Source organism: Quercus robur, chromosome 12, assembly GCF_932294415.1.
Source record: "Quercus robur chromosome 12, dhQueRobu3.1, whole genome shotgun sequence".
Lineage (NCBI taxonomy): Eukaryota > Viridiplantae > Streptophyta > Magnoliopsida > Fagales > Fagaceae > Quercus > Quercus robur.
The window spans coordinates 42,269,970-42,287,268 of record NC_065545.1 but is presented as its reverse complement, the minus strand read 5'-3'; the positions used below and the strand labels follow the sequence as shown (position 1 = coordinate 42,287,268).

Sequence of the window (17,299 nt, the reverse complement as noted above, 5' to 3'; positions counted from 1 at the left end):
GGTTCTCAATTGTATTGTAAACTATGCATTAATTATGGAAAAGAGTTTAAATCAGTAGAAAATTATGACACCTAGAAAGTGTTGAAAGCAGGCAAAACAGTTAAAAGATTAAACAATTCCTAAAGGATATACTTTCGAACCAAAAAATAGTTATTATTATCACTTAAATATCTTGAAAACCGAAATACTAACAACACCCTATTGCTTTCTACCAAAAAAAAAACTACACCCTGTTGCATCTGCACTCTACTACCCTAGTCCTCACGGTTATCAATGTCAAACTGTTCACTGTAACTCTATAAGAGCATTCATATTAAAGCTCTTAAAAGAGCTAAATTGCTATTTTAACACAAAAAAAAATTCAAAAACTCACTAAATTAAAGTTGCTAAAAATTTTACCATTAATATGGTAGTAATTTTTTTTAATAGAAATTGTACAGCATATGGCTTCAGGGCCATTGGGCCTTGACTCAGACACACCCCTAAGACTTTCTTAAGCCCAAAACCAATGGTATGCCCGTTCCATTGATTGCAAGTTAGACAGGCTCATACCGATCATGTATGGATTGGTTGGGGGTTGTGCTTACCAGGGGCAGCCCGCGACCTTGGTAGCTTGGTATTGCCTTGAGGAATATCGTTGCTGAGTAACCTTTTGGAGGCTGGAATCAGTTCCAAAGCCATTACCGCTGTTTTCAAGGAAGCATATTCCTTGTCAGGAATAATCAAATCGGGTCCTACCCACACGAGTGAGACCAGAAGGTAATCATGAGCACCCCACCAACCTTAAGTTATAAATATTTGAGTAGAGAGAGTGGTTGGTCATTTGGAGAGAGAGAGAGAGAGAGAGAGTGTGTGTACTATCAACAAAGGGCAACTTAAAAGGAAAGAGGGGAGAGTATCACAAGAGTAAAGGAGTGTAATTTAGAAGTTCGGTTGGGGGCTACCTGTAGTAGGAAACCCATAACTCACTATACAAATAAATTGTGAGCCCACCACTAGACCCAGCCCAGTGTGGAAATTTGGGCACATATAGAAATAATAGGAATGGTCTTATAAAAATTAGAATTAATACATTAAAGAGAGAAATAGCATGTAGGTTCAACTGAAAGAGTATATATTAAACAACTAAACAAGTTTATTATATTATTTGATTTAATGATAATCTATTTTTAAATTTATATTTAATTCTACTTATAGTACTTTTTTGTGTATCTATTATGAGTCTAAAAAGTATGTGACAAATATTTTCGTATGTTTGTGGTGAAAATTTAAAATATAAACATATTATACACATGTACTATATGTGTGCCATTATTTTTTTGTTTTTGTAATTTTCGGCCGATTTTTTGAAACATATTTTTGTTAAAGATGTTGAATTATATCCTTCCTATACTTAATGTATTGTACATGTATTGTATTTTACTAACTATATATATATATATATATATTTTTTTTTTTTTAAGTTTTAAAACTTATCGAACTCTATTGATGGAAAATTATCTACTAAATATTATATTGTTTTGTTTGATGTGAAAATATTACAATGACAAAGTTTGGCTCCAAAGTTTGGAGTCTTGGACTTCAACCACCAATAGAAAGATGAGTTCTTGTTATGTGCAATGCACATGACAGGACTCACTCAATTTAATAAAACAGACTAAGTGAGTTATTACACATGACATAACACATGTCATTGATAATTCGATAATTATAAATTACAATAATGCAGGGAAGGATTTGAACGGTGAATATCTTTGTTAGAAAGATCAATATATGTCAATTGAATTACAAGGCTCTTAATTAGTAGTAATTGTTAATATCAAGGGATTGGTTTATTTGTTTTTAAAGTGTTATTAGGTTTTAACCAATACGAGAGCTCATCAATAAATTATACGAGAAGTGTGGAATCTAGGGATTGCATAAATCCCAAAAAAAGACAATAATGTCAAAGAAATAAGAAGAAAAAAGTGGTAATTTACTAAAATTTTCAACAAATATCAGCACAAAGTATCTAAGAGGAACTTCTGCAAAAAAATTCTGAATCCGAATTTGATATAGCATATTCTCTAATTTTGGGTGGGTAATCCAGAAAGAAATTGGGCCTGTGTCTTTAACTCTTTATTAACCCAAACCAAACCGAAGTTATGATGGCACAACTGTTTAACAGTTCAACTTCAAACCCCTAAAAAAGAGCCCGGTCCTACTAGCCGCTTAAAAGAAGGAACGGTTCAGATCAAGAAGAAACGAAACAATCAACGGTTAAGATGATTTATGTATCGGTGAAGTTATTATATGGATATATATATATATATATATATAACGTCAGGGAGGTCGAATATTACTTGGGAGAAACGAAAAGAAGAGTGAAGGAATAGAAAAGAATAGTAAACTAGATGTCAAAAAAAGAATAGTAAACCTTTTTTTTTTTGAGAAACAAATAATAGTAAACTAGTTCAAAATAGGAGACAACATATAACATAATATAAAAACAAAGACAAATACAAAAACAACCTGAGAGTATTCAAAGAGAGTGTTCCAGAGAGAAAAAATGGTGCTTTGGGAGATCACGTTGGGGACTGCGTATTTCTTGGGACTCAAGCGAACCTACAGGCTCGCTCTCAAGATTCAGCGCAAGGTTGTTAGCCCTAAACACCCCAAGATCCGCCAATTTCTTCACAGGTACTATTCTATTTCCCATCACTTTTCTTAACAATTTTTTTTTATTTTGCATTGTTGATTGACTCGTTAGGTTTCATTTGTATGATTATGTAGTTGTTTGAGTGAAGTCTGTGTTGATGGGATCATTACTTGTCATCAACCCAAGTAATGGGTATGTGATATAATGCTCAAAGCCAGCTATATATATATTCACACGAAAAAATATATTGGGTTAGCTTTTGGGGCTGATTTTGAGTATATATTTTGTGGGATGGAAATATATATGCTACTTTTGTATTTTTTTTTCTTTTTGTTTTTTGTTGATATTAGCAATGAATTTTGGGAGTTTTAATGTCTATTATTCCTTTTTCAATATAAATACAGGGTTATGGTTAAAACACTTCAAATTAACGGTCCTAATCATAGTGGTTACTATACCCAGGTGGTACCATAGAAATTAAACATTCTTTGAGGTAATGATTTTGGGGCATCAGTGTGATGAAAATGACAGAAAGGATTAAATATGGTTTAAATATCAAGAAGATTTAATAAACCATTGGTATGTTATTGGCTGGATTAGTCAACATTGTTTTCAAATTTTTTTTAATGGTAATGATTTTGAAGGTCTTTTAACTCTTAAGACATCTAAAAGGGAATTTTAAATTTTTGTTTATATTTCTATATTTTGATATAAGGAAGTGGTGTCCTAGTCTTTTGGTCAAATTGTTCGACTACCTGATCATGAGACATCCCGAAAACCCTATGGACTGATAGTGTGGTGGATGGAACTTGGGATCTCCCGGGTTTTTGGCACATCCTTCAAGTCCATTGAGGCCACCACTTGGGTGTCCCCAAAGGGACAAATTTTTGTAATTTTACTAATGTAAAATTGGGCATGATATATTTCCAAAAAGAAAGAAAAACCATCATAAATTTAATATGTTCCAAAAGAATTTGTTGAAGAATTAATGAATATGACTTGCATGTAATTGTTTCCCAAGCACAGATTTTATTCATGTTAGTTTGTAAGATTCTTATTTTCCTCCCTGCAGTTTGAACGGTGGGTTGTCGTCAATAAATTAAGTGGGGGTGATTTTGTTATGCCCCTCATTGGGTAGACTTTCAATTTTGATTTTAATAGAGAGAATAGGTTGATGGGATAGAGATTTGAACTAGCATTATGCAACACACTATTATATATCTCTCCCTGCAACTGATTTTTCCTGTTAGTGGATTGGATTCTTGGACAGCAAGGTCAGAGATTAGTATCTACTGTAGCAACAGTCAATAAAATCCTTGTCCAATCTGCCTATGCTGCTGCAGTATCAATACAAACTTTATGCTTCCACACCCTCATCATTTTTTCCCATATTCTATATCCTAATCCTGTCATGACTTCAAAGAAATTAGTATGCAATTAATTTTGAGGAGTTTAACAGACAGAAGCTAGATGGAAGGGTAGGCTGAACATGAGAGCACATTCTTAGGTTAAGAAACCTTGCAAGATTTTTGTACTTTGATCTTCAAAGCAGGGGTGTACGGTACTAGGGAACAAGTGCCAGTTTTGAGTGTGATTTTTTACTTGTCTTGTCTGAAAATGGGATTAGCACACAAATGCCACATGCTCTTAGATTCACTTTAGTTTTCTAAACTATGCAGTTTGGAACACTTCTCTCCAATTAAGGACACATAGAGCTGCTCAATTCAAGTACTTTAAAATGGAATTTACTATAAATAAATATAATAATGGGGTTAGTGTGATTTGGTTGCAATGTGGGATAGTGAACTTAGAGCTAGTACAGCACTATGAAATTGTCTAGTTGGATTCTATCTCAATACTAGCATGTGGGAAAATTTTAAGTTCAGCTCATCAACAACTTTGTCATTTATACACATTTTTTGAAGTTGTGAAGGTGAACCTTTCCAAGTGGTTCCCTGATTGCTTGTTCTGAATAATCTTTGTTTGACTTTGATGTACTTGAAAATTTTGGCTCCATCAAGTATTTCGTTTATTGTTGTTGTTGTTATTTCTAAATGAACCAAGTGATATTATCAGTACCACATAAACTTGATGTCTTTTGGTTTATTAGAGATAAAGATGAGATTCTATCTGTAGAAAGCCACAGATCTTGCTCCCTGACTTTGTCTTACCTATGTCCATGATAAATAAAATAATTTACACTTTAAGGCTGGGAAAAAAAAGTTGGAACAGGATAGGTTGCTCAAGTCATGAATATATCACCCAACAGCGATGACCACTTATTGAAGTTGAAGCTTCACACAATGTGTCACCCAATGTATGACAGCTAGGACTCAAGTGTAGTTAATTTATCCACTTGGACATCTGCAATTGAAAACAGACCTAGATATAGAACCAGATCAGATAGCTTACAACTATTTGTTTTGCATAGATTTAGAGATCCTTAATTAGGTTTATATATATGTCCCATGCTGGGCTGTGAGCTAAGATATATTTGTAATTCCATAACACTAAACTATCCGATGGAAACATTGAGGACATGTTATACTGCTTTGCAACATATCTAACAAGCCCAATTGGTATGCCAGCTGCTTATCTGCCTTTTCATCTGAGATCAGAAACCAATTTGCAATCTATTTTAGAAAAAAACATTAGCACTGACCACTAGTCCAGCATATCAAGGTACAGGACATCTGTCATAAAAAGCTCTTTTCATAGCAGCAGCTAGTTTTCCCTTTTGAGCTGGCAATGTAAGATAATTACAATTGCTTGTCCTTTATCCTTGAAAGCTTCGATATCGCATAAATAACTTGGAAGCTCTTGAGCTTTGGAATTCGGTATGTTTATTTATTTTTTCTTTGATCTTGCCCTGGAATGAGGCTTCTTTGTTCTTGAATGCTTAGTTTAGGCAGTAAGTAGAAACTTTACTTTCTGGGTTGCTAAGATCAACACTACTCGGCTCAGATGTTCCTTAATTTCATCAATTACTTCCATGCTATATATGTTAACTCCATATCATTGCCTTTGTTCAGATAGGAGATATTTGCATTTTGTTATCATTTTGGGAAAATATTAAATACATGATCTACTATTAACCATCTAATGCATTGCACAAAAATACTCTAGGTGCGAATTTTTGGACATCCAGAGAGTCACTAGCTAACAGAATTCTATAATAATTGTGATTCTATATTGGCATAAAGTGTTCAAATATATTACCAGAGTGGTGGCATTTGTTACTAGTTTTGAACTACTTGCTATGATTTTTGTTCTCGAAAAACAAGTATCTGATCCCCCCCCCCCCTGTTTTGCAGACGAACACATGCCGTATTTGATGTAGCACTCAAGGTTCATCATAACATACAAGAGAGGGACATAGAAGTTGGTCGGAATCTTGGTAACTGGATTCTGCGATGGCTTGACCGTATGAAACCATCAGCTCAGATTCGCGGTCCCTCTCCTGGAAATCCTCCCAATGGTGCTAGCTCAAGCTTGAGCATGACAAAGCAGGTAAATGCCTCCAATCTGAAACCTCCTGGGGGTTCTCAAATATCCAGAAATCAGGATTCTGCTAGGCATCTTTTTACCTCAGCGAGAAATATTTGGCCTAAGCCTTTCACATCCATTTCAATGATGATGCGATCACCAAAGACTGCTGGGAGTATGACCCAGTATAGACATTTCTCTGGGCCAGAAATGTTGAGATCAAGTTACATGAGAAGTTGGACAGAAGGTCTCCGGACGGACATAAGGCAGTGGATGATACACAACTAAAGTTGCAGCTCTTTAGTGGTTTTCCAGGAGATAAGACTTTTGGAACTGAACTATGGAAGAGGTTGTTTTTCAGGATTGACTGAATGGAAACAGTGCAGTAGATGCAACTGATGGCTTGAACGTGCTTTGGTTCATTGCCTCATGAAGGTTTTTGTTTTTTTTGGTACCCTTGTTCTCTGCCAGCATTTTGTATAGTAGTTTTTTTTAAGAACTCGCAGTTGCCTGAGATCAGAGATGGCTTCTTGTTATTTAATAAAACGAAAGACATGGCAATACTCTTTATGAATTTTGTTTCTTAATTAGCAACCATATACTGGAATGAAAACAGCAGCAAGACCATGGAACAAAACCATATAACCCCATTTTTCCTTCCAAGGACGTATTTTAAAGTTCACTTGATGATTTGAATTTTACTTAATTAGCTAGCCTGGATTGATTCCCATCTTCTTACAGAGATCACCCAGTTCTTGTTAACATGCATATATTATTCTTTTGGTACATAAAAATGTTGTTTTGGGGTAAAATTTGAAATTTCTGACTTTTCAAGTAGATTTTTACGTGCTCATAAGGCCAGGTGTCATTCTCCTCGTCACAGTTAATATCCTACATATATCGACTTATGTCTGATTGTAACGATTCTTCATCTGTACAAACTGCTTCAGCATATGATATGTCTTTTTCTTTGAATTTTCCATAATTAGGGAGGGCGTTCCCCAATGAGTCAGTACGTAGGTGGCTTCATCTCTCTATTAGTCTTTCTAATTTTGATAAAGTTTCATGATGCCATGCATGTTAAGAAGTGAAAAACTCAAATTGGAGACTTGAAGCTTATCCAATATATTAAAGCTATTACTCTCAGATGTGCTTCTACTAATAAAGACACTATCATTTGGGCCTCTTCTCCTTGTGGAGATTTTTTACTCTAAAAATGCTTATTTATAGCATTGCTAATGGGTGGTATGTATAACAGCTCCTCCAGTCCTTAGATTGGTATATAAGTTAAACACTGATGGATCTTTCATAGGTAATCTCGATAAGGCTGGGGAGGTGGTATTATCAAAAACCATCGTGGCAATTGGGAGGGAGGTTTTGCTTGGGTTACAGGAACAACTTCTGGTGTTTTTGCTAAACTTTGGGCTCTTGGAGATGACCTCACTCTCTGCAATCAACTTCATATTCAATCTCTTATTGTTGAATTGGATGCCTCTGTGTTTGTTAACCTTTTGAACAATGGCAATAACCTTCCCAGATCCTTATCCCCTTTTATTGATGGCAGCAGGGTCCTTCTCAACAAGATTCCTCATCATAAGATTTAGCACTGTTTCAGGGAGGTCAATAGATGTGGTGATGCTATGGCAAAAAGCAAAGCTGATCTTCTTGGTGATTTTGTTCCTTTTTATTTGCCCATTGATTGTATTTTGAATTAGATTAGGCTTCATGTCTTGCGTACAACCTTTTTTTTTGAAAACGCATCATTGTATTAAAGCTTAATGTGCATCAAAGTACAGAGCTTCCAAGGCCCGTTGAGGGGATTCCTCTAACCAAATAATGTCATCATTGATACAATGTGCAAAACAAGCTAGAGAGTGGGCAACAGAATTAGTTGAACGAGCAACATAGGACAGCGAACGGACATGTAATCCCGTAGCCAGGCAGTGGATGTCTGAGTACAAATGACCCAGCACTGAAACATGCGTGAGCTTGAAATGGCGTCCATAACTACATAGTTGTCTCCTTCAAGTACCAAATCAGCGAAGCCCGAGTCGGCAGCAAACTCCAGCGCCTTCCTGCAAGCCAGCACCTTCACTTCCTTGCTGTCAAAAACAGCTGGTCCTCTTGCAGATAGAGTCGCCATAACCTCTCCACCATTATTCCGGATCACCACCCCGAAACCCGACGCCTCACCGTCCTGAAAGATGGCTGCATCAAATTTGAGTTTGTAACTCAGGCCCGGCGAGGGATTCCACCTTAAGCTTCTCGCACCAACTGTCGACACAACCAACTGGACTTGGGACAGTTTAAACTCCTCCAAGAATTCACCAGCTCTCTTCACCAACCGAGAAGGGTCCTAAATCACTCCATCAAACGTCACTGTATTGCGCTGTGTCCATATGAGCCAAGCTTGTACGAAGAACAACTCCAACTCCTCCCAAGACAGCTTCACCATTAATTCCTCCACCAAGTGCAAAAAATCGAGTTGGCCACCCTTTCCTTTCTATAACTTCCTCATGCTCCCAGCCCATATGTCCTGAGCCACGCCACATTCCCACAACACATGCAGCTCTGTTTCACTGGTTCGTTTACAGAGTACACAGGTACTATCTTCAACTACATGTTTTCGGAGCAAGTTGTTACGGGTAGGTAGAATACCATGACAAGCCCGCCACACGAAAACTTTTATTTTATTTGGAATGTGCATCTGCCATATCTTTTTCCACACCAACTCACTATCTCCTACCATTGAGCTTTCCCCCTGCATGCTCGCTTCCTTCCTGACTTTGCATGCTACCCTATAACCTGACTTACAGAATAGTCCCCATCTCTGTTGAGGAGCCAAAAGATAGAGTCAGCCACGAATCTTCTACTAAGTGGGATTCTAAGGATTGCATCAGCATCTTCTTTATGGAATTTCGTCTCTATCAAGTTTCTATCCCAAGCACCAACATTCCAGTCAATAAGTTCCACCACCCTCTATTCCCATTTTACCTCCTGTGGTTGGTAAATCACCATGTTAGCAGGGTGATTCAGTATCCACTTATCTGTCATAACTCTAATATCAGCTCCAGTTCCCACCCTCCAACAACATCCACGTTTTAGGATTTCTTGAGCAGCTAGAATGCTTTTCCAAACATACGAGCTGTTGGGGGCATCCTTTGCCTCCAAGAAACTGCACCTTGGAAAGTACCTAGCGTTGAAGCAAGCATATACCAATGAACTTGTATCCTGGATCAGCCTCCAACCTTGCTTGGCAAGCATTGCCAAGTTAAAGCACCGAATGTCCCTAAATCCCATGCTTCCTTCCCTCTTTGGCTTAGACATCGAATCCCAACTCTTCCAATGGATCTTCCTTTCATTACCCACCTGACCCCACCAGATCGAGCACACATGGCATTGAATTCATTACAGAGCTTTAAAGGTAAAAGAAAAACCCCCATAGTGTATGTGGGAATAGATTGAGCTACAGCTTTTATAAGTACCTCCTTCCCGCCCTCAACAACAGTTTACCCTTCCAACCCTGAAGCTTTTTCCAAATTCTATCCTTGAGAAAGGAGAAAGTTTGGTATTTAGATCTACCAATCAAGGTTGGTAACCCCAAATAAGATTCAAATCTTGCGACTTCCTGTACCCCTAAAATGGTCTTAATCTCTTCCCTATGCCTTGCTTCAGTATTGCTGCTAAAATAAATGGAAAACTTTTCCAAATTTATGCATTGCCCTGAAGCCGAAGCATACAAGTCCAAGATCTCCATCAACACCTGCACCTCTCCTTGGTTTGCCTGGCAAAATACTAGAGAATCATCTGCAAATAGAAGATTAGAAATACAAGGAGCACTTCTGCAAATGGACATCCCATGAATCTGCCCCTCCGTCTCAGTTTTGGCTAGAAGTGAAGTAAAACCCTCTGCACATAGGAGAAACAAATAAGGAGATAATGGGTCTTCTTATCGGATCCTCCTAGATGGTGAGATATTACCAAAAGGTTTACCATTAATGCATATAGAAAAAGAAGGAGTGGTAACACAAGACATGACCCGATCAATCCAAATCTTAGGAAACCCCATCTTCTCCATAATGCCTTTGAGAAAAGCCCACTCAACCCTATCATAAGCTTTACTAATGTCCAGTTTCAGTGCAAGAGAGCCTTTTTTGCCTTTTTTACGACAATGCATGGCATGTAAACATTCATAAGCAACCAATATATTATCAATTATAAGGCGGCTGGGAACAAAAGCACTCTGAGTAGGAGAGATTATCTGGGAAAGTATTTGTTTTAGTCTGTTGGCTAAGACTTTAGAAATAATTTTATAGATGACATTACAAGGCTGATAGGTCTATAATCAAACATTTTTTCTAGGGATTTAATTTTTGGGATAAGAATAATATGGGTATAATTCACATCAGGGTCCATATTTCCAAAATTTAGAAAATATAATACCGCTACAACAACCTCATCACCAACAATATTCCAAATTTTTTGGTAAAAAAGTGCATCCATACCGTCGGGTCCAAGAGCCTTTGTTGGTCCCATTTGGAACAACGCTGCTTTGATCTCATCCACACTGTATTCCCTGGTCAGAATCTCCTTCATATCATCAGTGACTTTTTGTTGAACGGCATTCAAACACTCCTCCACCCGGTCACATGTACCTGCTGTAAACATCCTCTCAAAATAACTGGTGGCTACCTGACCAATATCTGATATGTCCTCCACCCACCTATTGTCTTGTGTTCTTATCCCTTGAATCAAATTTCTCCTTCTTCTATTTGATGCCTTAGAGTGAAAAAATTTCATGTTCTTATCCCCATGCTTTAGCCATGAAATCCTTGATCGTTGTGCCCAGTAAATCTCTTGCTTCATTAACAGATCATCTAGCTCCTTACTGATTGCTAAGAATTCAGCCTTACTGTCATTTGTTGTCTCTCCCTTGTTGAGGTCTTCCACCCGTTTTTGGAGTGCTTTGATTCTCTTTGTATCAAGGTGGGTTCTAGTGGAGCCCCACGCATGCAAGTCCATACCACAAATTGAGATTCTCTCCTTTATCCAGTTCAAACCCGAGCACATTCTAACCGGTTTCGTCCAAGCCTCATGAACCATTGCTTCACATTCCTCCCACAGTAACCACGACTCTTCAAACTTGAAAGGTCTTGGATCCCTTGCACATCTGCTTCTAGGGGTTCTGATTTGCAAAAGTATTGGTGCATGGTCAAAAGCATGTGAAAGAAGATGATTAACAACACTTGCTGAAAATTTCATTTTCCAACTCTTTGTTGCTACTGCACGATCTAAGCACTGCCTGGTGTTGGCCAAACCTGGACGTTTGTTGTTCCAAGTGAAAGGATACCTAACAATCCCTAAATCAGTTAGGTGGCACTGTTCCAAGGCTGCCTTGAACTCATCCATTTGGCTGTATGGAGGTGCCCGAGCACTCTGTTTCTCATGAGAATGCAAAATGGCGTTAAAATCCCCTATGCACATCCAAGGACCCTCCATGAAAGACATCAAGTGATGGAGTAATGCCCACGACTTGGATTTCTGCGAAGTCTCTGGCCAACCATAAAATCCAGTCATGTACCACACAAAACCGTCCTCCTCCCTCACCCTTGCTAAAATATGGTTTTGTGTAAAGTTAATAACATCCACGTCCACACCATGCTTCCAGATCAGAACTAAACCGCCTCCAGAGTTCGGGTTTTTCACTATGAGTTGATTGGGAAAAGGCAGGTCCTTACAGTGTTTCTTATAACCTTTCTTGTCCAGCCTTGTTTCCATGAGGAAACAAATATTGGGAGCTTGATCCTTCACTATTTTGTGAAGGCTTCGAACTGTCCAAGGGTTCCCAAGCACTTGGCAGTTCCAGCTCAGCAGCTTCATTGTGATCAGCAAGGGTGATCAAGCACCCCTGCCGTTGAGATTGATAAATTATCATCTTGGAGTTTCCCTCGTTTCACCCCCTGTTTCACGTTCTTTTCTACATCTTCCTCTCCCACCAACTGGGCCGATCCTCTCTTCCCCAAAATTGGAAAGGATTTAACCTCGTCTCCCTTTTCTAGCCCACAGTCCATCCGAGGAATTCTGGTCCATTTGGCCGTGGGCTTTGCCGGCCCAAACTGGAACTATCCCTTGCGCCGCCGAAAACTGTGACGCCTCACCGGTACAATCTTGAAAGTTTATCGGACCCCTGTTTTTGTTACTCAGAACAGAGCTCGACGACCCCTGTTTTACTAGAGAACCTGTACGTAGTCCCCCGACCTTCAGCCATTCACCATACGGACACTCTACCTCTCCCACGTTCTTCGACGCAGCGTAGAAGCTTGCGCAGTGCTTGGTGTCGTGCCCTAGTAAGCCACAATAATGGCAAAACAATGGCATTCGTTTGTACTTAAAGTTTACCCAAGACCTCACTCCATCCGAACCTGCAATAAAACCACCCTGTCGAATCGATTTAGAGAGTGGAATAGATACTCTCACTTTCATGAACAACTTCTAGGCTTCATGTTTCAACTTCTTCTCAACCTCTTCCACTATACCTATTTTACTCCCCACCGCTTTAGCCACCATGGGAGATGTCATATCAAACGGGGCATCCCATATTTGGACCCACATAGAGATCGAGTCAAACTTCACATTCCTCACCGTCATACCCTTCCTCCATCTAGTTAGCAAGAGTGCCTGGTTATCAAAAGTCCAAGGCCCACTTCTGAGTATCCTCTCCATATCAAACTTTTCTTGGAATTTGAATTGGAGAAGATTTGAACCCACCTCCACGAACTGAACTCGATCCTCAAGTCCCCAGGCCTTCTTCAGCATGGAGATAGCCGCCCTTTTGTTAACGGATTTGCACGTTAGAAATTTTCCTATCAAGCTCTGGGTGCAACTCTCTATCTCGTCCTTTATTCCCTCATCTGAAATCTCTATCACTTCTTCCTCTTCTGTAGTTAATTTCATGTTTTCCAAACCGTTTATCACGTCGTCTACCATCCGTCCTTTTTGAAAGTGATTGATCCCCAGTAAAACTCTTCAAAAAAGAAAGCAAACCCTCAGAAAAAATCTAAGGGAGGTAAAGCTTGTTAGACGAGAGAGAAAGCTCCTACTGAGAGGAGAGAAAAAACGACTTTTTTCTTGCGTACAACTTATTGTAGGCACTACCGTAGGAGTGCCATAATTCTTTAGTTTTCTGTAATAAATTCCAGATAACCAATTTTTTTTTTTTTGAAATAGATTACATAATCTTTTAGCACTGATACTTAGCTTTTTTTTTTTTAGTTTTCCCTTCTTTCATTCCACTTTTGCTATATAACTACAATCCTTAAACATGATTCTAAAAGTATCGTCCTTGAGGCATTGCCAACCCTTTAATTCTTAAACACGATTCTAAAAAAAAAAATTCTTAAACATGAAGCCATACAACATCCTCAAGATATCCTCACGTTAAGAACATGAAGTAGCCTTGAGCCAACCTTAAGATAAGATTTTACTAGCTACTAATAACATGGATGAGATATGGTCAGTTTAACAGGGACTTTCGTTTGCATGTGATATGGGGTTTAAATTTATTTTTTTAGAAATTGATTCTATTACTATACTAAAAATTGGCTAACCAATGATAGTGTATTACCACCGGATGTTGTACCTTTAATTTTTGATTGCTGGAATTTTATGGCACGAGCATGGACCATCTATCTACTTCACATATACTGTGAGACTAACAGATGTGCGGATACACTAGCAAAAAGGGGTCGATAGCAACAGAGCATTTTGGAAGTTACGACTTATGCCCAAATTTTGTTTATCCAACTTTTGTGTGGGATATGAAGCAACTTGGGACTAGCAGAATGTGTCCTTTAGAGGCCTATAAGCTTGTTGTTGTATAAACCCTTTATTACTAAATAACACTCCCATTTTTACCACAAAAAAGAAAAGAAAAAGAAGATAAGATTTTAACCAATAATTAGTATACATGTGTAATGTATGCATAAAGTTTGCATACGTACCTAGTATTTAAAAAAATAAATTGCATCTCACGGTTTGTTTTCCAATTGTATGGAAATAAAAGCTTTATTTTAGGATTAAAAGTATAATTCATTCAAAACACAAGAAACTATTAGATCCATCGGAGGACTGTTGAAGTAGTCCTCCCTAATCCTTCTTGTACTTATTAGGAAGATGACTCACACATTTGTATAGGTGGCACCAAATCCGTCAAACTGTCAAACATTGCATACAAGATATTAAAAATATATATCTAAATGAAACATATTGCCATCATCAATCAAGTTTAATATATATATATATATATATATTGTTTCTTGAATAAAAAACAGGGGTCTTCGCTATGAACTCATCGACTCCGCACAACGTGACAACAATGAGTTATACCACATGTATTAATCATTGACATAACACATTTGTTGAAGCGCTATTACTCAAATCACTCACCTCCTGCCAATCTTCATGTGAAGTGATATAAAGACTCCTACCTCTAAACCACATCCCGCAGTGATAGTTATTTTATTAAATTTTGAAACTAAGGTTTTTAAAAAAAAAAAACATGTTGTCATCCTCCATCCTTTTAAGAGTCAATTTTTATGGATGACTCCAAATTTTTAGCTAAGAGACTAAAACTTAATATCTCATTCATTTGTGGCCAAAAAAATTAATAGAATAGAACCTATTAGGATTTATGTTATTTTATTTAATTAATTTAGAGCATTTGTATCATATAATGCAAAATAGAAAAATGGCTTAATTTTACACATCTACCCCCAAAATCACTCTATCAGTCAAGCTAAAGATATGTAAATTTGCAAATTTACTATAATAATTGTGTAAATTTACACTAGCACTATTAATTTTGTATTTAATATTTTATTCTTTCTTTATGTATTCTAAAGACAAATGAAGAGAGTGGATAGTGGTTGTTGTGTGTGATGGAATAGAAACAATTAAAGAATAAAAAAATTGATATTAAAATGAAATAGAGTTTAAAATAAATAATTTGATGTGAGTGTTTTTTTTTTTTAAATAGTTATATGAATTTTTTAAAAAGATAGGTTCTAATACTTTAAAAAAAAAAATTTTAAAAAAATTGCCCACCTAAACATTCTTACATTAGAAAGTTTATTACTCATATTTTAAGGACCAAGCACTTTGATTATAGGCCAAATTTCTAAATTCATTCTCTAAATTTCACTAATTTTTATTTCAATCTTCTAAATTTATCTTATTTCATTTTAGTCATTTAACTTTCAAAACATCAAAATTCAAACTTCCGTTGTCTTGCCATCTACTGTTACCCGTTAAATTACTAAAACTACAATGTTTTGCTCTTAACTTAAAATTTTATTTTCTTAAAAAAAAAAAAAAAATCTAGAAAAAAAAACCAAGCTCATGCCCAAACCCGATGTTCTCGGGTTGATATTGTTAACCCGAATAACATCTTTATTATCAATTATCATTATTCGGGAAAGTGGGAATAGTGAAACAGGAAAAGGAAAGCCAAATCCATGTTAAAGTCTTCAAACCAATTCCTCCAGTAAACGAAATATAAACATTTTTCCATCAACTTTCGCTGAACCGGCCTAACAGGTAATCTTCATCTCCCTTTTCTGGTAATTTGATTTACATAAAATTAGGATTTTGTTTGTCAAGAATTTCTTTATTTTATAGCTGTAAAGCCTAGGTCTTGAGAGTTTTAAGTAGTGTGTTATTCATTCACGTAATTAGATTTGACTTTCTTTCACAGGAATTCAAATTCTCGTGCCTTTCGTTGTGATTTGCTGTTGTGAAACTGTATTTTTCACTTTCAATTAAGCTGTGATTTGCCAGAGGCGGCCCTAGACATTTTGGGGCCTAAGGCGAGAATTAGAAATATATGTGTATGTGTATGTGTATTTATGTATGTGTATGTGTATGTGTATGTGTATGAGTGTGTATGTGTATGTGTATGTATATGTGTATGTTTATGTGTGTGTATGTGTATGTTTATGTTTATGTTTATGTGTATGTGTGTTTATGTTTATGTTCATTTATATTTATGTATGTTTATATATTTGTGTATGTTTATGAATGTGTATGTGTATGAATGTGTATGTACGTGTGTATGTTTATGTATGTGTGTATGTTTATATATATTTATATTTATAAACATAAATATAAACATAAACACGTATTTACATAAACATACATGAACACGAACACAAACACAAACACAAACAAACATACACAAAAACAAACAAACATAAACACACATACACATAAACACGCATAAACAAACATAAACAAAAACAAACAAATATAAACACACATACACATAAACACACACACATAAACATAAACATACATAGACATAAACACACATACAGACTGAAAAAAAATTAAACCTTCATATAGACTAGAAAAAATTGCAAATTAACACCAATCCTCAAATAATTTCGTTAGTTACTTTAGTGTGCTAAATCGAGTTTTTATGTGTGTTTATGTTTATATTTAAGTTTATGTGTGTGTATGTTTACGTTTATTTGAGTTTATACGTGTTTTTGTGTATGTGTGTTTATGTTTATGTATATGTATATTTATGTGTATGTGTGTATATGTTTATGTGTATTTGTATGTGTATGTATATGTGTATGTGTATGTTTATGTATGTGTGTGTATGTGTGCTTATGTGTGTATGTGTGCTTATGTATGTATATGTGTATGTGTTTATGCGTGGTTATATTTATGTATGTTTATTTGTATGTATGTGTTTATGCGTGCTTATGTATGTGTATGTGTATTTGTATGTGTATGTGTATTTGTAGATCTCTTTGTCTTTTTCAGATTCAAGTGCAATACCCTGATGCAATTATAATTAATGGCTGAGATTAAAAGTTGAAAAAACAACTTTCAATCTCAACCATTAAATAAAATATATTAAAAGAGAGTTAAAAAGTTTTTTTAAAAAAAAGAGTAAAAAATGTATAAAAAAAATACCTGCGACAGTGCACCTGATCTCAGTTCGTCTTTCTTCTCTCACTATTTTTCTTTTCTTCTTTTTTATGCGGTGCTTTGTTCTTCTTCCTTTTATTTCTCTTTATACGTCGTCTAGGCTGACAGGAGAGGAGCGAGCGAAAGCCACATTAAGAAAGGAAATCGAAGATTGTGCTGCCGAGCAAAAAACTATGAAAA

The 17,299-nt window shown here is 36.4% G+C and overlaps 2 protein-coding genes across 2 annotated transcripts; one reads left to right on the top strand and one right to left on the bottom strand.

The window, feature by feature from the left end:
• Window positions 1-2,432: 2,432 nt before the first annotated feature.
• On the top strand, window positions 2,433-6,698 carry LOC126709506 (uncharacterized). The gene is made up of 2 exons (XM_050409768.1): window positions 2,433-2,679; window positions 5,953-6,698. The coding sequence occupies exons 1-2, from the start codon at window positions 2,549-2,551 to the stop codon at window positions 6,410-6,412; spliced, it is 591 nt and encodes a 196-aa protein (XP_050265725.1). The 5' UTR covers window positions 2,433-2,548; the 3' UTR covers window positions 6,413-6,698.
• Window positions 6,699-12,616: 5,918 nt separating this feature from the next.
• Window positions 12,617-13,111, bottom strand: LOC126708536 (uncharacterized). The gene has a single exon (XM_050408322.1). The coding sequence runs from the start codon at window positions 13,109-13,111 to the stop codon at window positions 12,617-12,619; it is 495 nt and encodes a 164-aa protein (XP_050264279.1).
• Between the last annotated feature and the right edge of the window lie 4,188 nt (window positions 13,112-17,299).

Excerpts from the sequence above, each read along its gene's own strand:
- LOC126709506 (XM_050409768.1), top strand. The coding sequence starts at position 2,549 with ATGGTGCTTTGGGAGATCACGTTGGGGACTGCGTATTTCTTGGGACTC. Across the intron at positions 2,680-5,952 it reads ATCCGCCAATTTCTTCACAG|ACGAACACATGCCGTATTTG; the intron begins GTACTATTCTAT and ends CCTGTTTTGCAG.
- LOC126708536 (XM_050408322.1), bottom strand. The coding sequence starts at position 13,111 with ATGGTAGACGACGTGATAAACGGTTTGGAAAACATGAAATTAACTACA.